Source organism: Barbus barbus (assembly GCF_936440315.1).
Source record: "Barbus barbus genome assembly, chromosome: 29".
Lineage (NCBI taxonomy): Eukaryota > Metazoa > Chordata > Actinopteri > Cypriniformes > Cyprinidae > Barbus > Barbus barbus.
The window spans coordinates 24,777,772-24,804,235 of NC_136757.1; the positions used below are offsets into that span (position 1 = coordinate 24,777,772).

The 26,464-nt window shown below is 36.9% G+C and overlaps 1 protein-coding gene across 2 annotated transcripts in view; it reads right to left on the bottom strand.

Moving 5' to 3' along the window:
* Positions 1–26,464, bottom strand: part of LOC306848995 (chemokine-like protein TAFA-5) — a 48,133-nt gene that overhangs the window by 8,905 nt on the left and 12,764 nt on the right. For both annotated transcript variants that reach the window (XM_079383805.1, XM_079383804.1), the window contains exons 2-3: positions 23,802–23,951; positions 14,294–14,421 (exon numbers count right to left, since the gene is read on the bottom strand). In XM_079383805.1, the coding sequence (XP_079239931.1) occupies positions 14,294–14,421; positions 23,802–23,951 (278 nt within the window). The remainder of the gene's footprint in view (positions 1–14,293; positions 14,422–23,801; positions 23,952–26,464) is intronic.

The window sequence follows — 26,464 nt, forward strand, 5'->3', positions numbered from 1 at the left end:
TGCTGAGGCATCCATTGTAGGAGGCACTATTAACTGTTCATGCTAATTAATGGGCTAAAAAGGTGAATGCGGTCTCCTGTGGTAAAGTAGGAAGGAGGCAGAACGAGAGTGAGTGAGAGAGCGAGCGACAGGGACGTGGAGCCATTTCTTGTGTCTGCAAACAATCGGCTGAAACAGCTCCTCAGTTAGCGCGTTACCACAGGGGATTGTGAGCCGCCACAGTACTGTGAATGTCGTAGGGCATTAGTCTGCAAGAGGAAGATGAAGAGTATGTAAACTTGCCTGCTAGCAGAGAGGCCCAGATTACAAATGTGTACTTTGCTAATTGAGCAGATTAGCTATCATTAGCGCAAATGATGCTACTGCTCCAGGTGCTAGCATCGCAGGAGGTAAAAAGTGCTTAACGGAAATAATATTATTAACAGCAACACTATTTACTCTTTAAATACTGAGTAAATACAGCTCTGTTATCTTTTACAAACTGCCCCATCCTATCCTCGCCAAAAAAACTCGGTAAACACTAGCGAAGGAAGAAGATAACTGAGGGAAACGACAAGGCCTGTTTCAGACAAAATGTCTACTGTTAAATTAATGCTTTTATTGAGTAAGGATGCATTACATTGATCAAAAGTGACAGTAAAGACATTTATAATGTTACAAAATATTTTGATTTCAAATAAATGCTGTTCTTTTGAACTTTCTATTCATCTACGAATCCTGAAAAAATGCATCTTGATTTCCACTGAAATATTAAGTGGTAAAACAACTGTTTTTTTAACATTGATAATAATTAATGTATCTTGAGCAGCAAATCAGCATATTAAAATGATTTCTGAAGATACTGAAGACTGGAGTAATGATGCAATTCAGTATTGTATCATGGGATTAAATTACACTGTAAAATATATTAAAATAGAAAATATATATATTTTAAAATTTGTAGTAATTTTTCACAATATTACTGTTTGTACTGTATTTTTACTGATCAAATGCAGCCTTAGTGAGCTTTCTTTCAAAAACAATTTTACAGACATTTGAATGGCGCTGTATAGAATACATACATCAATTAATTACATAATGCTAATCATATAATTACTTCTTATAGCAACAGTTCAACAGAAAGTGAAAATTCTGTTATCTTTCGGTAATCTTTCTAATTCGGCACAAATTTCTTTCTTCTGAAGTACACAAAAGATTATATTTGTTTTTGTTTCAACTCCATTCAATGAACATCTACAGGGTCCAAACAACACCGGACCTCACTGAATTTCATTGTATGGACAAAACACCAGACATTTTTCAGTATATCTTCCCACAGGTAATCCAAGCTCGAAACAACATGTGGCTGACTAAATGATGACAGAATTTATGTTTTGGTTGAATCAGATCATCACTGTTTAATGTAAAATGTTAATGTGGTGATGCATAAAGATCAGTTTGTACAAGCCTTAATTAATCTAGTTGTTTTAATTCAAAAACATATTGTGCATTCATAATACATGCACTGATGTTTATTTATGCAATTTACCACGTGAAAGCACAATGCTAGACATTGCAATTGAATTTCTCTGCAGTTCTATTGTACATACACTCCTCAGACACTTGATGTGTGAAACAGGCCTAAAGAAAGCATTTGGAAGACTGCGGCTGTTCAACCTCATGCCGTTTAGGCAGGGATTAGTGATTTTGTAACTGTGGGAGACGTGCATTAACACACTCACGTTAGTCTCCATTTCCACGGTAACAGCATGCACGGCTATGAATTAAAAGCGATACGCGCCCTTTTGCGGGAGGTGGCGAGGGCCGTTTCTCCGACTGGCCTCGGCTGGATTTTGAATTTAAGGATTGATTAATCTCCTCCAGTGGCTGTGAGAGCAGCAATTAAGGCAATTATAAATCACTGGCAAACTGCAGGGACGAACCTGATGCGTAATATAGCGTATATTGATGGAGTAGCCTTTGAAAATGACTGCTAAACGCAAGTCAGCGAATAGTTAGGAGACATTTCTCAGGCTTTATCAAGCATCTCAATTAAATTAATTCAAAAAGAAGCTAGATTCCCTGGTGCGATATGCGCTTTTCAAGCCGCCTGTGGGAGTCCAGGTCACAATGGAGTGAGAGTGTTTCTCTAGCTTTCATGTGTTTTCTCTTTTGTTCTCTGCTTGATGCAGGGCTGCCATGACAAAGAGTGTTAATAGAATGAATAAAGAAGTTACTAAATGAACAGATTCACATACATGCATGAACTATAAAAAGTCTTTAAAGAAAAAAATTCTAGATTCCCATCGCAGCTGCATACGTTCATCTCTTGGTATTCGAATTCTTTGAAATATCACAGTCTCAATCACTACAAATGCATTATTGAAAGCACCTTCTTTGCAAGATGTTTCGAATAAATTTTTCATCCTGTTGGTTATCCTGTAGTAGAAGAGCGTAGTCTCTAGTCACGGTATGCTAATACGTTTTTAAAAAATAATAATAAATAATAATCCAAAACGGTAGCTGGGGCCTCAAAGGAGGAGGACAATATGAGACATCCTCTGATCATGGCCTGATAGACCCGCAGAAAACATCTCCCAAATATTCCTCAGGGAAATGTGAAGCGCTGCATGTGGGTTGCAAAAATGATAGTTCAAAGAAACCCTGGCAATCCTTCAGATGGAAAATAGCCTAAACGTGGTCTAAGTGACGGGGCGGTTGGCTGAGAGGGGCTTCTAACGCAAAAGAGAGGAGGCCAAAAACATAAAAGAATCATTTCAAGAGGGAGAGGTGGCGGAGGAGGAGAGAATCAAGAAACGATGCGTGCTAAGAAAACTCAAAGAACAGAACGCGTGTTTAATTCACTTCAACCTTAACAAGGCAATCTGTCGACCAGCTAAACGTACAGAAATGACACATTTAGATGTAATTTCCAGTGTTGTGCTGCGCTCATTCTCTCTGCTCGGAAATAAACAGAAACATTTTGATATTTATTAGAGGCACCATTGGTAACGATCTCTTGAACACCGCATGGATGTGTTCGGGCTTTTCAATCAAACGTTTTGACATCGCAGATGTACACTTTTTGTCCTGATATATCAAGTTTGTATAATTTATTTGACTTGAGTAACTTTTGACAAGAATTTAAATATCGGTATAATATTTGGTAGTTTGTATGTTTAAGTTAAATTAAACATACACACAAGATTTTGTCATATTTACTCGCCCTCATGTAATTCCAAATCTGTATGATTTCCTTTTTTTTTTTTTTTTTTGGTGGAGCATAGATATTTTGAGAAATTTCTCAAATTTAAATGAATGAAGATTCTTCATTCTTTTTTTGTGTTCCACAGAAGAAAATATGTACAACGGTTTTGGAGCAACATGAGGTAATTATTAATGATGTTTTATTAATCTTCTTATTTAGAAGTTTCATGTTACAAATGTCTTACTATAAGCATTTATGACTTGTGAATTTCCATTTTTGAAACCTGAAAGAGAGAGCAAATAGCAACTGAACTTCTCATAATGCTTACTTCAAACTCCTGGAAAAAACAACTTCTTTTTTCAATCATACAACATTTAGTAAAGTCGTGACGTATTGTCAAGTATGGTGACCCATACTCGAAATTGGTGCTCTGCGTTTAACCCATCCAAGTGCACACACACAGCAGTGAGTAGTGAACAAATGCACACACACACACACACACACCGTGAACACACACCCGGAGCAGTGGGCAGCCATGCTGCAGCGCCCGGGGAGCAGTTGGGGGTTCGGTGTCTTGCTCAAGGGCACCTCAGTCGTGGTATTGAGGGTGGAGAGAGCGCTGGACATTCACTCCCCCCACCTACAATTCCTGCCGGCCGGGGGCTCGAACTCGCAACCTTTCGATTACGAGTCCGACTCTCTAACCATTAGGCCACGACTTTTATAAAAATTTATAAAATTTTTATAAAATAAGGTAGAAAATATAGCTTTCTATACGATGCTAAAGGTCTAATATACAGTAAAACACCATTTGCTCTTGTAAAAATGCCTGAGACTGCATAAAGAACACTGACATTCATCATCATTTTAAGATTTAATGGGATTTAATTCCCAAGAATTGTGTCATCTCAAGCAAGTTTGAGAAAAAATTTAAAGAAAAAATATAGTCTCTCATCCGTTTGGTTTGTAAAACTCTTTTTCGGTGACTTTTTGAAGTGCTGTTTGAGGTTTGTTGACAAAGAATCATGAGCGTTCAGTTAATTATTCAGTGATTATGCACAATTGAACAGGTGCAAAACTAAAACAACAATAACAAAAAAAAACAAAATTAGCCTTTCATCACAAGGGCCGAATGCAAAACAATCACGCTAACAATAAACATTTTTTTATTTGTGAATATAATCATATCATAAAAACAAAAAACTTATTTTTTGCAATGACAGATAACAAGTTAGATAGATTTCCTAGCATCACTCCACTGGGAGTAAGGGTGTTAAAGGTGTTTTTGCTAACACCTTGTCACTTCAATTACAAAAAACACCCCACCCTGGCACTTGACTAATGTATTTCTCTCAATTATGAATAAAGGCACACACCGCTGTGTCACACAGGCCCCTTTGAGGACCCACGGAGCTGAATTTGGATGCCCTCCTCCCCACGGATGAGGCGAAGCAGAATTAAATCAGGCGACCGCTGCACCACATGCTCCGCTCCATAAATGTATTCAATAAAAAGAAGAGGGGAGAGGTTGAAAAGGGTACAGACTCTCAAAGGATTGCCAATTCTCCAGTGTGTCAGATATTTAGTGGCCTCTAACAGTGCAGGCTTGAGCAAACGGAGGCGGACGTGAGCGGAAAGCGAGCAGGCGGAGCGGGGGAGACAGCTCGTGGATGAGACGCCGTGTTTGCTCTGACTCTGTCGCAGGCGATCTCACCAAGACGGCCCCTTCCCTAGATACAACGGCCGGCTGAAAACAATCGCCTCATTCCTCCGCACCGCTCCATCGCTCTTTCCCTCCCTCTATACGTCTCCTTCATCCTGTCTCTGGGTAATGATGACTGTTCAGTGACAGAGAAATGCTATTACCCACAAGAAACCGAGGGGAGGTAGAGATTAAGACGAGAAAGAAACGCGGAAATCACAGACAGAGAAGCTTGCATATTTGGAGGGGAATTCTCTTTCTTTTTGGTGTTTGACTAAAATATATATTTCTTTCAATATAATTGTATAGCTTATAATAATACAATTTGTTTCTAAGCAGCATTACAGAAACTAGAAAAATAAAGAAGATGAAAGAACAGGAAAATAATGCCTCAGTGAACAAGCCTAAGGCAACGGCAGTGAGAAAAAACTTTCCAGAATGAGGGTTCACGTTATATACCAGCTGGGGAAACTGCAATGTAAAATTGTCTGGATTTTGCAGAAAATACCATTTTAAGAAACCATGTGATTGTAGGAAGCATTTTACTCTTAATTCTACGTTTGTACATCAGGGTTGTGGTACATAAAAAAAAAATTCAATTGGAAATTTGAATTTAATTTAAATTGAGGTACCAAACACAATGCAGAACTGCAATCTCAATTTAAATGGTAGATTAAAATGAAGCCAAATTCAAAGAAATTCATAATTTGCTGGACTGAAGGTTTAAAGGCCTTACAGACAGAACGGTAAAATGACAGAAAGATCCATAGAATGATAGATAGAACAATAAATAGATATATATATTATTTAAAAACAATATTTCATAAATGCATTTTATTTAAACTTAAATAAAATTTGATGCATTTAATAAATTAATTGGCTATGTTGAATTTCTTTAAAATGCAATACAAAAATTCCTCTTCCTGTCAAATTTCACTCCCTGTGGCATCAATTTAAATCAGTCGAAATAACTATTTGGCTTTTTGTCAGAAAAATTATGTCAGAGAAAGATATTTAGAACAAAGTCTATTTTATTCTTGTTGTAATAAAATGCATTATTCTCAATAAACCGTGAACATGCATTAAAAATCTGAAGGATATGAAAATTCTGTCATGATTTCGGTCTCAAGTCATTCCAAATCTGTGCGAGGTTCACACAACAGAATATTTTAAGAAATCTGTTTTCCCCTTCATTCAATGGAAGTCAAAGGTAACTGTTTGGTTACCAGCAATCTTCAAAATATCTTCTTTACAGGTTTGGAAGGGCATAAGGGTGAAAAAAAACAATTTTTTTTTTTATCTTTAATAAAGTAAACAGGTTTGATTTTAATTGCATGTCATCTTTACCACATCCACGCTCATGCAGAGAAGCTAAATAAAAGCTGACAGAGAAAACCACATGTCGAGAAAACATCCGTGAAGGCCTCTAATGACTCTTCCTTGGGAACTTCCTGGTTCCTGCAAGAGCATTGTTTTCACCGGCACTATAGATGACATGACAGCATGACTTAGTGGTTTGTAACCAGACAGAGTTCACAAGCGGCCCACCCACTCTCAAGCCCTTCTCCCCAGCTTCGCTAAGTATTCGCACTCTTGTTCTCTTTGTTTCCTATTCATATTCATCTCTGTGAATATCTCCACAGCGCATGACATGCCAAAGCAGTGGGCTCTCGAGACTATGGCAAATTTGAACCTTTCAGCAGTTCACTAGTGAAGACAAATGGCCACCGTGTTTAGGGGCCCTCGTGAGTGATCTGTATTAATGCCTGGCAGGGATTCAGTGTGCTGCATATGCTAACTCCATTAGCGGGTCAGAACCTGGCTCTGTCTGAATCCCCTGCACGCTGGGAGGGCTGAATATAGGAAAGTTGCAGGTGCGAAGCATGTGAACGCACATATAAAAGACATAAACACACTCCGTTTGCACACTTTTTTTGGACTCAAGCCTACGAAACACTGCACTCTGTGCTTTCTGCTCCGTCTGTTGCTGTGGTTTTGCCACTCCATGATGCATTTGCTATTCAGTATTCATCTTTGCATGAATACGACAATTCTGTTACACAAACGGAATGCAATGTTGTTATAAATTGCAACATGCACAGATTCAGTCCCACTGCAATCTGTGACATACACGCATATGTTGACTGGAATTATGAGTAGCTGCTATGAATGTTTAGAAAGTCTGCAAACAGAAGTGTCATAAAATGTGTTGAATATTTAATTCTGATTGGTCAATCATGGCAGGTTAGAATGACAGGAATACAAAATAAGCTGTGTATTCTGACAAAAAATTTAAAAAACTGTTGCCAGCAACATATATATTGATAATATTTCAATATAATATAGTTGTTTACCAGTTTTACTTTTTGGAAAGCTATGAAATAGACATTTTAGCTGCACAGCTGCCATTGAGATGAATGGCAATGCTAATGGATAGCTTTCTCCAGATATTACAAGCAACCAATTCCCTACATAGCTATGGTATTTTCATTTTTCTCAAACCACTTTGTGCTCTTTTTCTTCTCACATAATAAAATAATAAAACTCAAATCAATATTTCTTGTCCCCTTATTTATTTATTTGGTAACCAGGCATGTAATAAGTGAAATAATCTGGTCTTCAGCACAAAATAATCCCCTTTAGGGTGATACAAGACCCCTTGACAATGTCCTGACCACACTATTGAAGATTGGTTTGTGTATTTTGAGTCACTCTTCTGTACATCTCATTTGCTTCATCAAATATCAAATAACAGTCAGAAAAAACTGTTTGCATATGTGTTTTATGTTTTGTATCATATTTGGTACATCAGGCCTTTATAACTCATATAGCTAAGGAGATCATACTTCAGGAGGAAAAAAACACCTAAAATTTAGGCCCTAACTGAGCAAAAATATGTAATCTGGTGCTGCTACTGATATTTATATGGCCAGAAATGAAAATTAAACTATGACAGGTTGTAGTGCAAATCAACAAGATTTTATAACTGAATACAGCAGACTACATACAAAGCAAATAAATATCTGTTGTCACTTAGTTTAGTTTAGTTTTATGACCAAAACTCTGTATTATGTTTTATTGTCCTATGGGAAATACAACACAATGATGATTGAGGGGGAAAAAAGCCTGATAAAAGCCTGATGTATAATATTTGATAAATTTAAACTTTATTTTTTCTAAAAGATAATGTATGATAATCAAGTCAACCTAAGTTGCTTCAGTCCAGTAACTGTTCCTCTTTAAATGTTACTAAAAATATAATGGTTATTCTGGCATTTACTTTCTAAAAATCATTATAGATTTTATAGCAAACGTGCTACTTGTCTAAAATGATACGAAAAGGGCTTTTACTTACTAAAAGAGCACAAACAATCAATCAGTTGACAGAAGACATGATTGTGTACAACAGGTTTTCGGTTAAGTTTTTATTCTCTTGATAATTTGGAGGCCTTATAATTTCACATATCAAATATGATCCTGTAGGCTGTATAGGGTTAAAACGTATTATGAATATATCAGCAATACACTGACTTGCCCTGCTTTCTAGATCACCATCAGCCATTGAAAAACCCATATAGGTCAGCAACTGCAACTAAATTTCCTCTTTCACTGTTTTGTTAGGAAGCACAACCCTTTTATTCCACATCCTCTGATTTATGAACCATCTCCTTCACTCGGTAATCATACAATCTACCTAATTTCCTGCTAGACCTCACAATAACGGCCATAACACTTTTCCAGAAGCATATCTATATCCTTCTCCACCTAAGAATAGCTGTCACAAATCTGCCGAAAACTGCCTCTGCTGACACTGTAACAGTAGCATTCAGTCCACCGTAAAAAGAGTCATTTTGAAAGGATACACATGCTCTCCCTCTCACACACATACACCCTAAATGTAATCACACGCAAATGGACACATCTATAATCATGCACAGAAGTAAACATCTGCACATACACACAGAAATGTTTCAACTCAATACACACTCATATAAGGAAACAACTCCCATGCAAACTCCTCTCCGCTGTCAGACTAGATTATATGGTGCAGGAAACAGGGGCATGAAATCTGCGGCAGCTGCCCCAGGCTGAGAGACACAAGGCTGCGGGCACAGACACACACACACACACACACACACACACACACACACAGATTAGACACACAAACATGCCTACACAGCCACATACACACACTAACCCATGCACAAGTGTTAGTGAGCAGACAGACAGACAGACAGACACACACACACACACACACACACAAAAGAAGGATGGTAAGAAAAAGTGAGGGCGAATTCCATTGGAAAGTGGAATTTACAGCCAACTCATTTCCAACATGGGCAGAACACTTCAAGAACTGTACGAGTGGTTATTGAAAAAACAATGCATGGCATACATCACTGCCACTCATTATGAACATGAATGTTACCTTTATAACATAGCAGCAAAAATGATACTTGTAGATATTAAGACTGCTACAGCAAAACAAACTTTTGTGTAAAATATTTCCTCTTCATGTGGTGCTTGATAAAAACAAAAATGAACATAAAATATGTACAGAAAGTACACACAAAGGAAAGAGTATCTCCCATATAGGCCTTGAGTGAAATAACAAGTCCTTTTGCTCCTTTTGAAATTGCTTCTCCAGTGAAAAAGACAGCTTATCTGAATCTGTAGGTGAAATATGTACAGATCAAGCACTGTTTACAAGCTAAAAGGGTCCAAAACAGCTCTAAACAAATACAGTCAGGTCCATAAATATTGGGACATCGACACAATTCTAACATTTTTGGCTCTATACACCACCACAATGGATTTCAAATGAAACGAACAAGATGTGCTTTAACTGCAGACTGTCAGCTTTAATTTGAGGGTATTTACATCCAAATCAGGTGAACGGTGTAGGAATTACAACAGTTTGCATATGTGCCTCCCACTTGTTAAGGGACCAAAAGTAATGGGACAGAATAATAATCATAAATCAAACTTTCACTTTTTAATACTTGGTTGCAAATCCTTTGCAGTCAATTACAGCCTGAAGTCTGGAACGCAAAGACATCACCAGATGCTGGGTTTCATCCCTGGTGATGCTCTGCCAGGCCTCTACTGCAACCGTCTTCAGTTCCTGCTTGTTCTTGGGGCATTTTCCCTTCAGTTTTGTCTTCAGCAAGTGAAATGCATGCTCAATCGGATTCAGGTCAGGTGATTGACTTGGCCATTGCATAACAGTCCACTTCTTTCCCTTCAAAAACTCTTTGGTTGCTTTTGCAGTATGCTTTGGGTCATTGTCCATCTGCACTGTGAAGCGCCGTCCAGTGAGTTCTGAAGCATTTGGCTGAATATGAGCAGATAATATTGCCCGAAACACTTCAGAATTCATCCTGCTGCTTTTGTCAGCAGTCACATCATCAATAAATACAAGAGAACCAGTTCCACTGGCAGCCATACATGCCCACGCCATGACACTACCACCACCATGCTTCACTGATGAGGTGGTATGCTTAGGATCATGAGCAGTTCCTTTCCTTCTCCATACTCTTCTCTTCCCATCACTCTGGTACAAGTTGATCTTGGTCTCATCTGTCCATAGGATGTTGTTCCAGAACTGTGAAGGCTTTTTTAGATGTCGTTTGGCAAACTCTAATCTGGCCTTCCTGTTTTTGAGGCTCACCAATGGTTTACATCTTGTGATGAACCCTCTGTATTCACTCTGGTGAAGTCTTCTCTTGATTGTTGACTTTGACACACATACACCTACCTCCTGGAGAGTGTTCTTGATCTGGCCAACTGTTGTGAGAGTGTTTTCTTCACCAGGGAAAGAATTCTTCGGTCATCCACCACGGTTGTTTTCCGTGGTCTTCCGGGTCTTTTGGTGTTGCTGAGCTCACCGGTGCGTTCCTTCTATTTAAGAATGTTCCAAACAGTTGTTTTGTCCACGCCTAATGTTTTTGCTATCTCTATGATGGGTTTGTTTTGTTTTTTCAGCCTAATGATGGCTTGCTTCACTGATAGTGACAGCTCTTTGGATCTCATCTTGACAGCAACAGATTCCAAATGCAAATAGCACACTTGAAATGAACTCTGGACCTTTTATCTGCTCATTGTAATTGGGATAATGAGGGAATAACACACACCTGGCCATGGAACAGCTGAGAAGCCAATTGTCCCATTACTTTTGGTCCCTTAACAAGTGGGAGGCACATATGCAAACTGTTGTAATTCCTACACCGTTCACCTGATTTGGATGTAAATACCCTCAAATTAAAGCTGACAGTCTGCAGTTAAAGCACATATTGTTCGTTTCATTTGAAATCCATTGTGGGGGTGTATAGAGCCAAAAATGTTAGAATTGTGCCGATGTCCCAATATTTATGGACCTGACTGTATGTTGGTGTTTTGATGTGAGAGGACAACAACAGGGTATGGACTTTTTCACTGAAAGAAGCATTATTATGGATTCGTATTATTATAATGTCTTGATGGATTTATTACAAACACACAGCTCTTCGATTCACAAGATATTAACTGATGAACTGGAGTGTTAAGGATGACTTGTGGATTATTGTGATGTTTTTATCAGCTGTTTGGACTCTCATTCTGACGGCACCCATTCACTGCAGAGGATCCATTGGTGAGCAAGTCATGTAATGCTCCATTTCTTCAAATCTGTTCAGATGAAGAAACACGCATCTACATCTTGGATGGCCTGAGGGTGAGTATATTTCAGCTAATTTTCTTTTTTGTGGGTGAACTATTCCTTTAAAACTAATTGTGCAATTTAGGATCATGGGATCATAAAGGACAAAATGACTTTCTTTGCATGTACGCTTCACTAACGGCCTTGTGGAAGGGCCCACAAAGAGTGTCTTTTTTCTGCAGTGCCCTTCAAATGTGCAAAATGCAATTTGGAAGTTGCCCAGAGAAAGAGAGATAAGACAGAAGAAAAGAAAGAAGATACCCGAGAAAAACATATAAAGATAACCTTAAAGTCAACTTGAAATGCCATTTGCAACCCATTTTATGTGATAAAAAGTAAAGATATTCTACAGAAAAAAATGAGACAGATTTTTTTTTTTTTTAGTATTTTTTTTTAAAGTATTTAGGATTAGTATTGAGTTAATTTTTTTATTTCATACATTTTTTTTTTCTTTTAATATGTATATACTGTCTTATTATTTCATTGTTATTTTGGTACATCGATACTAAAATAAAGAATGCTGTCTTGGCAACTAGTTGAATAAAATAAGTTCATGTTTATTTTATTTCACAAAAAATATGTGCACTGATGAATCATGCACAATAAAAGTACAAACGGTCAATTCTGAGTTTATGTTGACTTTAAAAGAACATGCAAACACAAAAAAGCAAATGCATGCATGCGACCATAGCAAATTAAGTCATAAATATGCACAAAGCCATGAACACTCAAGCCCTCTGTAACACATGAATGATTTCACCTACTCTGGCTGAATGGCACAACCCCTCTAACCCCAGCAGAGCAACACACGTTTAATATGCAACCTCTCTTCCTCTATATCGCTTTTTTCTTTCCAAAAATACCCTCTAATTCAGCATAATTGCTCCTTGTCATTTTGTGCAAAGCAACTCAAAAAAACAGAATGACTCAAGACATTATGGGGCAGGAGCCTGCAGGGTCAGCATGGCCCAAACACCCCCTGAGCTCAGCACTTATGCCTGTGATGTAGCAAAGCAAAGCATTACAAATAAAGAATCACATCAGAGCTCAATGCACCTCCTGTACAGCCACTCACATAAGTAGGGGCCTGTCAGGGTGAAATTTTTGTCCTCTACACTTTTCTAACACTGCACTCCAATTTGAATCTAAATTGAAATTCTCATTCATGCCGGATGCAGAAAATAAAACGGCAAAGAATGGCTGATACTGATATAGGCAAGTCTTCTTATGAAATACCTGGTAATACTTTTTAGGCACAGGCTATTTTCATTAAATGAACATGCATGGCAGTTCAAACATTTGGGTCGGTAAGACTTTTTTAATGTTTTAGCAGACCAAGGCTGCATTTATCTGATCAAAAATACAGTAAAAACACTATTGTTGTTAAATATCATTACAACTTGTTTTTATCTGAATATATTTTAAAATGTAATTTATTAAAATGTAAATTATTCCTGTGATGCAAAGCTGAATTTTCAGCATCATAACTCCAGTCTTCGTTGTCACATTATCCTTCAGAAATCATTCTAATATGCTGATTTGCTGCACAAAAAACATTTCTAATTATTATCAACAGTTGTGCTATTTTTTGTTTTTTAAACCATGAGTCTTCAGGATTCAGTGATGAATAAAGCATTCAAAAGAACAGCATTTATTTAAAAAAAAAAAACAATTGTACTGTAACAATCTTTACTGTCACTTTATTTAATGCATTCTTGCGAAAACTTACTGAAAATGTACTTTGTACATTTTCAGTAAGATAATTACTGAAAGATAATGTACATAATTCATGACAAATATATCACAAAGTCTCCAATCCTAAAAATGATTTATATATTTATATATTCTTTAATAAAAATGGGTAAAAATGAGTTGAAGCCAACAAGGTTTAAAAAGGTAGTGTTTGCACCAAGACAGAGTCTTATTTACACAAAATGCAAATAGTTATAGATGCTATTCTAACAAAGTCTAAAAAAGTCATATTCTATTATACTAAAAGTAAAATACCTGAGCAATTATGGGTGGAGTTAATGAAAACAACCTGTTCCATAAAGGATGTATTACTTTTTAGTACACTGCTCCGTGGAATACTTAATTCTGATTGGTCAATGCATAAAATATTTTACCATAAGAACATTAAACTATAACTGACTCTTGTCTCAAGCAACCAATTTGCTGTGCTAGTTTTATGTCTCTCACATCACTCTGAGGTGTCTTTCTTCTCACGTAATAAAATAATTACAACTCAAATGTCCATTTACATAAAATACCGTACAGTCAGATGGTAATTATCACAAAGTAAACACGTTCAGGGTGATATAAGACCCTACATGTCGCCTTGCGGTCCTGATCACCCCGTCAGGGTTTATTTTGCAATAATGATAGACTGACACTACATTAACCCTTGCATAATAACTTTCATTAATGCATAATGAGCAAACATTACATACTGCTAAACAGATCAGCTGCTGATGTACAATACATTAAAATAGAAATATATATGAATATTTAAAATCTCTAATGAGGTTTCTACAGTATTTATATGTATGCTCATTAACTAATGATCTGCTAAGCATTATATAAAGAATAATGTTGGTTAATGTAAGTCATTAGAACGTGAGATGAAACACAGGTGGTGTGAATGATGCAACATTGCGTCAACTAAGTGAATAAATGAAATGTTACAGATATTTAGAACGTATCTCACCGTGACGGTTTTAATGCGGCCTCCGTCTTTGGTGCAGGTCCATCCGGAGCGATTGAAGAGCAGCCCGCAGATCTCACCCTCTGAACACGGGGACATCTCACACCACTGCTTGCTTTTCACTATCCGGGCTACAAAAAATAAATATTCAATTCAGTATTGGTGGAGAAACAGTAAATAAATCAATATGAACTCACTTTGCACATCAAATCACAACAAATCTTATGCAAAAAGTGCTGTATTGTTTTTTTTTTGTTACCATGTGGTGTACATCATTATAAAAAATGAGTTCTACATTTTAGAAAATATACATTTTTAGGACAAATTTGATAATTTACATAACCATTTCAAGCCCAAGGCGATAATGGGTTATTAAAAAATAATAAAATAAATTGAAAACTTTCTCCAATTTGTAAGTAATTATTATATATATATATATATATTTTTTTTTTTTAATTTCAGAAAAAAAATGAAAATATGCTTTCTTTAGAAATTTAAATAACTATTTAAACCTGCATAATATGCTGAAATGCAAAAATGAAATCTGGTTCTTCAAAAAGACTCAAATTTTGAAATATTGCATTTTATTTCTCATGTTTCATGTTTGTTTAGGTATTCTTGGCAATGACACATAGTTTTCAATGCTAAGAACATTGGTGACAAATTTGATAATTTACATAACTATTTAAAGCTTCATAACATACTAAAACGCCAAAAGCGATAACAGGTTCTTCAAAAAGGCTAAAGCAATATATATATATATATATATATATATATATATATATATATATATATATATATATAAGAAAGGCATTAAAAATTAAAATGTGCTTTATATTTGTTTAGATATTCTTCACAATATCACAAAGTCTCTAATGCGGTATTTATATATTCTTTAACAAAAATGGGTGAAAATAAGAGGATTACATGCAAAATGATAATTTGCATATAATGTCTGTCATATTACCCTTTTTTTTCTTTTAATGGATTTTTATATAAGATTTTTGTTACTACAAACCTCCAACAGGCATCACAAAAAAACCACCCAACCTTTATATTCCACATAAAATATGGATTTGTGTATGAAAGTGGATTTGAGATTATGGCAAAGTCATGCATGTTTCAGTAAGCAGCCTGCAGGCCTTGATTCACTGCACACTTCATTATCTTCACGTCGTAGAACCGAAACCATCAAACAACTCAAAGAGAGCTACATCAGACATGTGTATGCACTGAGGCTCTCGCTTTCAGTTCTCTTGTTTGCTCTGTAGATCCATGTAAAATTCCATAAACCCCTGCTGTTCCTGTGCTTCAGATGCAGATCAACCAGCATTCAGAGCGTGATGAGAACAAAACAGGTCAAAGAGGATGTGGAGCATCAGACAATCAGAAGATGGTTGTTTCTCGTCTGCAACACCAGGAGAGAAAAATAACTCAGTTGTTTCTCCAAGACAGCAATGAGATCAAATAGAGACCAGATTTGTGCTTCTCAAATGTTTCTACTGAAAAAATATACCCTCATTATCTCACAACCATCTAGAGATTCAGAAAAGATTTCAAACTCCTTGACAGAATATCAAGGTCAATATGAACTCAAACATTTCTCATTTTGTTTCTATTTTCATTTCTCCAAAAGGAATGTTACGAATACCTCAATTACATAAAGGAAGAGTTAATACTTAAAGCTTAAAAAAAATAAAAAATTGGTCAAAATATACTCACCCTCAGGCCATCCCAGATGTAGACGAGTTTGTTTGTTTATCAGAACAGATTTGGACAAATTTAGCATTACATCACTTGTTCACCAATGGATCCTCTGCAGTGAATGGGTGCCGTCAGAATGAGAGTACAAACAGCAGATAAGAACATCACAATAAGTAATACACACTACTCCACTCCAGTCCATCAATTAATCTTGTGAGGTGAAAAGTTGCATGTTTGTAAGAAACAAATCCATCATTAAGATGTTCTTAATTTTAAACCGTCGCTTGTTTAAATGTTTATATTTTAAGAGTCCATAATCCATATCAACTCTTCCTCCAGTGAAAAATTCCATCTCCTGTTTTTCGGTCTCAGTAAAATCCATCAAAGTATTTGTTTAGAATAGTTTTGAACTGTTTTTTCTTGTATGTGCATATTTCTCTCCTGATTCAGACAAGATGACTTTTTCACTGCAGAAAGCAATATTATGGGTAGACATCTTATATTTCAGCCGGAAAAAATGGTTTGTTGTGAAAACATTTTTATGATAGATTTTTTTTTTCCTACAAATATACAGCTTTTCACTTCAGAAGACATTAATTGATGGGCTGAAGTCATGTGGATTACTGTGATGTTTTATCAGCTGTTTGGACTCTCATTCTGACGGCACCCATTCACTGCAGAGGATCCATTAGTGAGCAAGTGATGTAATGCTAAATTTCTCCAAATCCATTCTTATAAAGAACTCATCTACATCTTGGATGTGCGTGAGTAAATTTTCATTTTTGCATGAACTACTCCTTTAAACGAAACATAACTGAACATGGATGTGCACAGAATACATTACCAGGATTTAGATTATCCTTAAATTCTACAAAATCCTCAATTTCATTAATATAGCATCCCTGTGAGGCCTCAGTTCCTTGATTACTCAGTCCATGCAATTTTCTGCGCACAAAGGCATGGCTTCCTTTTCGAAATTTCCTGTCACCGGACGCTTAAGATGTGTTTACAACCATTTTCTTGATCTGAAACACAGCAGGTCTTTTATGGCAGTCCTTATGAATACTGCGTGTGATAACGTTATCAGAGCTCCATCCCTAAATTTATCAAAGTAAAGTGGTGCGGCTGAATGAAGGATTATGCCTTTAAACCGATGCGGAGCAAAAGCTGTGGATGGCCGAGCCAGCTCTACAGATCTCATCCAAGTCCTCTCGTCCCCAGGGGGCCTAAAACAATCAAATCCATCCCACATCACATAAACAAGCCTCCCTCCGAGGGACAGTATTCAAAAGCACAAATACAACTGGGCCATGAAGAAAGAAAACAAAGAGCGCTAAAGAAAATCAATGAGCTTAAATGAAGCTGGAATGCTTCAGCCAGGTATTTAGCGCACAGTCGGTCAGGGTGTCTGAGCTGCGATGCTTCATGCTGAGGAATGGCTATATTGAGGTAACAGTTGTGATTACACACTCCAGTTGGAATCTAGTTGAAAGAAGTACTGGGGTGTGTGGACTAGTTTTAACATCTGTGAGAAATATCTGCTGAGAGCACACAGAGCACTAGGCATGAAATTTTGGCCCAACTTCTGAAACATGTCAAATGGAAAAACACCTTGCTGCTATTGTACCAGATCCATGTAACAAGAACTTTTATTAGTAGTGACTTCAAATGAACTTTAAACCAGTTTCATACTAGTCCTGTATACGGATAAGGAGCTTACTAGCTCATACTATTTCTGATCTGAGCTAGAACGAATACTAGAATGAATTTTACAATTCTATGTTCTCATTCCAGCTATTAAGACTTTAAACTAGTACTCATACTACAACAAGTATTGTATTTAAACTAGGGCTGTCAATCGATTAAAATATTTAATCACGATGAATCGCATGATTGCCATGAGTTAACTCGTGATTAATCACAACTTAATCACACATTTTTATTTATTATAAATGTACCTTAAATTAATACTTTTCAAGTGTTTAATACTCGAATCAACATGGGCATGGACAAATATGGATGCTTTATGCAAATGTATGTTTATTATTATTGAATCCATAGTCAACAGAGCAACAAGACTAGACATGTTTCAAAGGTCAAAGATGTTTTTCAAAGAACTTGTTCATGTCTATTAGACACATTAAGACTACATAACCAGCTCCCCTCCAAGATGTTAATCTGCACAAAAATCATGATAAACGAGTCATCGTCTGATGAAATCAAACACACATAAGATAATGACAATAGCTGTGCTGTGATTTCGGCTATACTTGCATGTAAAATTAGAGAAGCAACATGATATCTGTCACAGATCTTTGCACAGAGCAGATGCACAGAGAGAGAGAGAGAGAGAAAGCAAGTGAGCAAGACCTCGAGCTCGCGCAACAGTACCAGCAGTCTCTGTAACTAAATAAGATTTGAGCAAACCCTAAAGATTTGATTTTTGAAGGGGGGGGGGGGGGGGGGGGGGGTTGCTAAAGGGGTCTGCAAAATCACTAAGTTGGCAACACTGTGCATCTCCATTTCTCCAACTACTGGCTTTAACAGAAAATGCGCATTGCTTTAATCACGCGTTAATATAAATAGTGCCGTTAAACGTGTTATTAACGCATTAACTTTGACAGCACTAATTTAAACTATACTGTTCTTTCATCTTTGATTCGAACACTCAGATTTTGAACTAGTACTGTCTAGTACTAGTACTCTGTCTCCTCTCCACCAGTAAGCTGGTGTGTGGTGGGCATTCTGGCGCAATATGGCTGCCGTCGCATCATCCAGGTGGATGCTGCACACTGGTGGTGGACGAGGAGAGACCCTCTTACTATGGACAGCGCTTTTAATGCCTAGAAAAGCGCTATATAAATGTAACAAATTATTATTATTATTACTGGACATTATTACTATTATTACTGGACATAAACATTGCAAGATCTGGCATTAATTTGGCTCTGCACTAATCCTAGTGGTCATTTTACTACTAGTCTAGACTTTTAACTTGTACTCGCTTTAAATGACCTGAATTAGTAGACCTACAAAACTTGAAAAATCACATTTTCTAGTACCAGTCCTGAATTTTACCTCTCATACTAGCACTAACTAGTACACATATTAGTACTGGATTTACACATTGAAAATTCAGAATTTAAACTAGTACTCATACTAAGGCTAGATCTGGCTGTGCAGAAGTCCTATGCCTGTTCTAGTACTAGCCCTGACTAGTACTAGTCCTCACATTACTGATTCTGACTTTGAACTAGAACTCATATTAACACTAGAAGTAGAACTGTGTAGTAATACACCTACTAGCCCTAGTATTAACTTTTAACTAGGATTCATATTACTGATACTAATACCAGTACTGACTTGGAACTAGTACCCAAAGTAGCCTGGAATTGACTTTGAATAAGTATACATACAGTATAATAATACTAATACTGACTTTAACGCCTACTCATACTAGTACTGGCTTTGCAAGCTCTGAATTTAAACTACTACTCATACTAGGGCTATCTGCACTAGTGCTTATTCTAGTTCTAGTCCTGACTTTATTAGTATTACTGACTTTTAACTATTTCTTAGTGAAGCACAGTAATTTCAGCAGCTGAAAATATTCATATTGTTATATCGACTATGGAAAGACATCAATAATACAGCTTGTAAACAATGTCATATAATGTTATATTACATTAATGTTACATTTTTACAAAAAACTCTCTAAAGAGAAGCTTTTTGCTAAAAGAAAATGAATATATGATATATTCATTATATATTTTATTTTACATATTTAACTTGTCTTCATTATTTAATGTATCATAATTATGAATGAATGAATGAATGAATGAATATACATATGGCATTGTGTGAATTATGTCCAATTTAAATGTTAATATACAATTGTTGATTATTAAATACATTTGAATAATTCATTGATTACTAAAACTCAATTTTCAGCTCCAGTTTTTTGGTAAATAAAAACTTTCATTTCAGTTTTGCTGCTTTAAAAAAAAAAAATCCATCCAAGACTAGCACTAAAACTGACTTTGAGTTAATACACACTCGTGCTAATACCAGCTTGAACTGCTACCCACACCAGCTGTGACTAGTACTCATATTAGCACTATTGTTTGCTTTGAGCTGGAACAGATTCTACACATACAGTATATTCAAAGCTGGTTTTCCTCAGTAATTTCCAGCCGCTTCCCTTTTCATCTCATCCTAAAATACCTAGTATAAACAAAACCAAAAAGGTGCTGATCCACCGCCGCCTTTAAAGGCCTGATCTAAAAACAAGCCTTTAATGTAAAATAAGAATATAGCCTTAATTATCATTAATGCATGTGAGATGCAAATACGTCTCATTGGGTACGCTGAAGTGCTCTAACTAGGCCACACAGGGAGCAGAGACCGGCAGATTACAGCGCACACAGAATTTAGCAGATATTTTCGTACCCTATTTGTTTCATGTGAAGCCTGATGAGGCTCCTGAGCCGCACTCTCCGTTGTAGAGGCAGCCAGTGAACACATGGCCTCCTGGGGAGCCGTGTGCCTCCGCTCCAAACTCACTGATCATTAACTGCTTGCAAATAGATAGAACAAGAATACTTTCTCTTTCAGGGTCACTGTATGTGGGGCAGGATATGCAAAATCCCCCCAGAAATACACACAAAAGCAGCGGAACGAGAATCAATATAAACACGCATGCAGCGGCCCACGAAACCGGATAAGTTCCTGTTCCTCCTTGCATGTGAAAAAAGATGCCACCCACTGACCAGTGCTTTTGTAAAGAGAGAACAAGTCCAGCTTCAAATAGAATGAATCACACCCACACACACACCGTTTCCCATGGTACCTCTGTTCTGCATCATGACTCAATTCGTCTCTCTGTGCGCATGCAACACCTGAGCCGGCTCCGTCCAGCACACCTACAACTATTCAGACGTCTGCAGGGATCTGACCCGCTCATATCCTCCCTCTCTCCCCCGGGACCCCTGACCATCTGCCCCCCCGGACTCATCTGCCAGACACAGCCTCACCTGCAGACTGCCATCTGACCGAATAGAGCTCAAGGGATAGCGCACAGTTTTTCATTGCTGTGAGTTCAGGAAATACATTTCCATTCTTTTTCATGGTTTGAAAAAAACAAAAAGCCATTCAGTAAAGATTTAGCGATGTGCAAAACTATAAATGTTGGTGGGCTGCCTGAAGGACATGTTGACTAATATGGCGACTAATCTTAACTGGAAGCCCTTAAGCATTTTTAAAATAATTTTTTTTATGTTAAAAAACAAAAAGTGGTAGAGTCCCTAATTAAAGCACCACCACTAAAACATCTAAATAAATAAATAACAAATGTTGTTCTTTTGAATTGTCTATTCATCAGCACAAATGTTTTCAAAATTGACAATAATAACATGTTTCTTGAGCACCAAATCAGCATGTTAGCATGATTAGTATGATTTTTGAAAGATCATGTGACAGTATATTGAAATGAAAAAACTTATTTTAAATTCCACATCATTACTGTTTACAGGTTTTGTGATAAAGAAATGCAGCCTAGGTGAGCATAAGAGACTTCCAAAAACATAACAAATCTTACCAAAATCTTACCAATACATACATTCAAAAATATAAGTTAAATAAAATCCGAGCATTATATATATATGTGAGCCTGGACCACAAAACCAGTCTTAAGTCGCATGGGTATATTTGTAGTGATAGCCAACAATACATTGTATGGGTCAAAATTATAAATTTTTCTAAAGTAAAGATCAAGTTCCATGAATATATTTTGTAAATTTCCTATCGTAAATATCTCAAAACTTAATTTTTGATTAGTAATATGCATTGCTAAGGACTTCATTTGGACAACTTTAAAGGTGATTTTCTCAATATTTAGATTTTGTTTGTACCCTCAGATTCATAGGGCTGGTCCGAAAACCACCTTTTGAGCTTCGAAGCTTCGATAGTAATCAACACCGAATATTCAAAGCTTCAGAGGGAGGGGCTGAACATATTCATCTCTCTAATAAAGGCAGGAATCTCTATGTGTCTGTCTGTCTGTTTGCATTTTCATTATGTCGAGAAACGTTCATCCAATCGACTTCACGCGTGCAAGTGTGTTGCTGTGGAGAGCGTGCAGTGTCGCATTTTGGTGCAATATGGACACGCGACATGTTCAGAATTAATAAACTTTTAATAAACTACAGGAGAGCGCGAGCTGGAAGCGGCGCGCCTCATCAGGGCTTATTACATTATATGCTCCGAGAATGGACACTGCACTAGTGATACAAAACACACTGGTCTGTTAAAAGCGATACTTTTAATAAGGTAGCCTAACATTTTTCTAACAAACAAATCACTCCCAAATCTGAATTTAGCAGCAAAGTAATTACTGACACCGTAAAGGGTAGGCTATTTAAATAAAAAAAAGAATGAAAACTAAATGAACGAAGTTCAACGAACTGTAATAAATAAAGAACACGGTAGCATACTTTCAATAACAGCATCACACATTTTAATTAACCAACAGTTTAAATAAAATATTTTTTTTTATGACTGCCGTATTCGCAAGTATTTTCCAAGCAAATTAAGTGCATGTTTTTATCATGTGTAAAATTACTGATTAACATGGCGGATAAAAGCAGCTCGTTTTTTTACACCAACAATATACTATAGGCGTACTACTTACAGAACTCATATGATTTTTCTAACTTGATGAGCTGTTGTGGTAGGCCAGTTTCATACATGTATATATATTTTTTGTTTATTTCGTTATTTAAATATAAATGTAAATGAAGTAGAAATTACTTATGGATTGTACAGAAGCATATCCTGATGCTTATCCTCAGAGCTTATGGCAGTTGTACCATGAAATATTCATACATTTACCCCCAAAAAATCTATTTCGTCATGGAAGTTTTGGCATTTTAAATTTCTAAATCCCTCTGTTGAGCTCTATATCGCAGCGGATATAAGAAGCGAATGAGAAGTAGCTTTAGGTATAATAGACTAAATGCTGATGGATGGATGGAACTTTAATGTAATTTCTACATTCTTTGAAAGTTTAATTGTCTCTGTACAGCAGTCATGAGGTAGCCTGTAATTTTACAGCATGTGTGCGTGTTCACGCTACAGGTCCTTCTTTAATGGATCCACTACTAATGGAGCATGAAGGTAGCAGAGAAAGCCAATAAAAATCAATTTCCCACAGCTGTAATTATGGTACTCTCTTGGTTAATTACTCTGGTCTTGCCGTTTCAAAGTGCTACTAATGTGTCGTTGAAGAGCTCAAGCTGTATAGCATTTACCAAAAAACACCATCGCGCTGAAAAGAAACAACTACACGACCCCAGCTGTCAGGAGAGTTGGGTTTATTTGCTACAGAAACATCAACTACGATCATATTCAGGTTTACAACCTAAGAAAGGTTGAAAGCCCATGAGATACTCCGCCACATCCGGCGCTCGGCAGAACAGACAAGCTCAAATATTCCTCCTAAACCGCAGTGACAGACACAATCCAAAGATTAAATTTTTTTCTTTCCCTTTTCACCGATCCTCCTTCGTCCTCGACTTTGACACATCACACATTGCAGAGAGGAACATTTCTTTACATGTAGCAAGTCTGACTATTGTGTTACATTGTGTGATACAAGATTTTGACACGAGACAAAAAAAACAAAACAATGCAATGCAAATTCAACAGTGAAGTCGAACGACATGACGTGGCTTGTTGCATGCTGTGAACGGATATATGTGTGTGCACATCCACACAATGTGAGAATGTGTGTGTGTGGGATGCATCTCACCGTCCACGCATGCTGGTCGGGCCCGTGTGGTGCCAGCGATCTGTCCTCTCCGGCACGCACAGCGGGCTGTCTGCCTGGCGATAGTGCGCTTGGGTTGACTGCTGTCTCTATTCAACATCACTATCTCACATGTGCCTACTGCCAACTGACCTGTGGAGGACACACACATGCATACATACATTTCAGAAAGCGTGACATTAAAAATAAAGATATCAGTAGTAAAATCTTGTTATATAAACTTCAACATGAAGGTTTAATATCTCTTAAAATGAGTCTATCTTTGAGTGCATTGTCAGTGTCTGAGAGTCATTGCCAAAGCAATCATGAAGGGAAATAAACATGGATGGCTTTCGGTGAAATAGAACATTTAAAGGAACGGTTCACCCAAAAATGAACACTGCCGTTGTTTACTCAATCTCATGTCGTTTCAAACCTGTGCAACTTTCTTTTTTTGTGCGAAACACAAAGGTAATTTGTAAATCAATACAATGAAAGTGAATGAGAACTGTGGCTGTCAAGCTCCAAAATGGCACCACAAAAGTGGTTCATTTGATGCGTGCATTATAAAATTGGTTCATTTGATTCAATACTGTCTTCTGAAGCCATACATGAGGAATATTTTATGAATGAGTCTTTGAGTTTGCAAAACATGAATGAATGATTCCTTTATGAATTGGACTGAAGACTCACTGATTCAGTCTCAGAGGCTACTCCAAGTTTAACACTGAAAAACAACTTCAGTTGTTGACTGTGCATTATACAAAGCTATCAGAAGGCCACTTTTATTTCACTTTTGCTGTGCTTTTTGGTCCTTTTGAAGTTTGAAAGCCCCATTCATCATTCATTGTAATTGCATGGATAAGAACAACCTGTACAATCAGTTATAAGACAGAAAGTCATCTGGATTGGAAACAACATTTTCATTCTTTGGGTGAAATATTCTTTTCAAAAAGATATCTAGTCCAACAGCTCTGAATACCAGCATAAAATCTCATTTTTTTTCATTGCATGTACTATGAAAATCATGTAACAGTACAACTGAAAGTGAATGAGAACTGGGGCTGTCACACTCCAAAATGACACCACAGAAGTGGTTCACAATAAAGTTGGTTTATTTGAGTCAGCAACTATTTCCTCTCACCTAAGTCCTCTAAAGCCATACAAGTTTTGCATGAGGAATATTCTGAATGAATCATTCTTTTAAGCCTTTGAGTTCTTGTAAATTAACTGGTTGATCAAGCTCACAAATGATTCTGAGGGTCTGAATGATTCATTCGTGAATCGGACTGATTTGGATCTCTAGATCAACACACTGAACAATGATTCAGTCTCAGAGGTTACCACAAGTTTAACAGTGAAAAACAACTTAAATTTTGACTGTGCATTACACAAAGCCATCATATATCAGAAGGCCACTTTTGGACCACTTTAATAATGCTTTTTGGTCCTTTTTGAAGCTTGAAAGCCCCAGTCATCTTTCGTTGTAATTGCATGGAAAAGAACAACCTATACAATCAGGTTGACAAAGTCATATGGATTGGGAACAACATTTTCATTTTTGGGTTCTTTTAAAATAGATATCTAGTCCAGCAGTTCTGAATTCCAGCATACAATCTAATTTTTCCAGTGTCGATACTATGAAAATCATTTAACTGGATCTTTCCAAACATCTTCAGACATCTGAAATGAACCAAAATAGGCAAGCCAGCATCGAGCATCATGGTGAGTTACAAGCAATTTTCTCATTTGAGTTCCTCATCATGTCTTTAGAAGAAGACAGACACCTGAGATCATTTAAGGAGTCGCTTAAATGGTAGCTTTTAGCTTCTCTAAAGGTGTTCATTGTTGTTCAAGCCTTTTACAAAGCAAAATCTCTTTATTTTAGTCCTTCGTAGCCACTTCCCCTCAATGGTTTCTCTGACAGGCATAAATGCTTGGCTGAGTATTTTTGACACTTTTAGTGTGCTGGCAAAGCTGACAACTTCTATTCAAGTGACCACAATGACCAGCAAGCTTTGTAGAAAAAGAACGAAAAGTGCAAAAAGTCTGGCTAGACATTAGCTGACTCATCCATAATCATAATCATAATTCATGTCAGTGAGAAAAGTTTTCCTTGTCCCTTCACTTCCTGTCTTCGCTCTTTCTTTGTGTTAGATCAAAAAAATAAAAGTGACCGGGTACAACTCTATGAATCCGCCTATTTAAAATGGCAATAAAAGCAGATTTACAATATTAATTAATCTTGTGTGATACCGTTGAAGGGCCAACAGAGATGTGATGAAAGGAGATTTTTATATGTGTAATAGAACTCGGCAACAGTGATGAATCACCACCGACTCGTGCTTTAAGATTCCCTTTCACAGGAAGCTCATCTCAAGGGCGCAATAATTCACTCTGATCAGACCAAACGGAGAGCCAATCAGATCTCACCCTAAAAAAAAAAAAAAACCCTAAAAAAGCAAAAAGCCTAACTAACTATTGTCTCCAAAATGCAGCGACACTGCAACTTTAATCAATGCTTGATGGAAGACAGTCCAAAAGAGTCTCTTCATGCACCATATTCTCCGTTTGTCAACGCGACAGCCTTGATTCTAGCTTTAAGCTACTGCTGATTGAAGGGCTGAACGGCTTATTGCTATTCATCATATTTTACACTCGCAAAA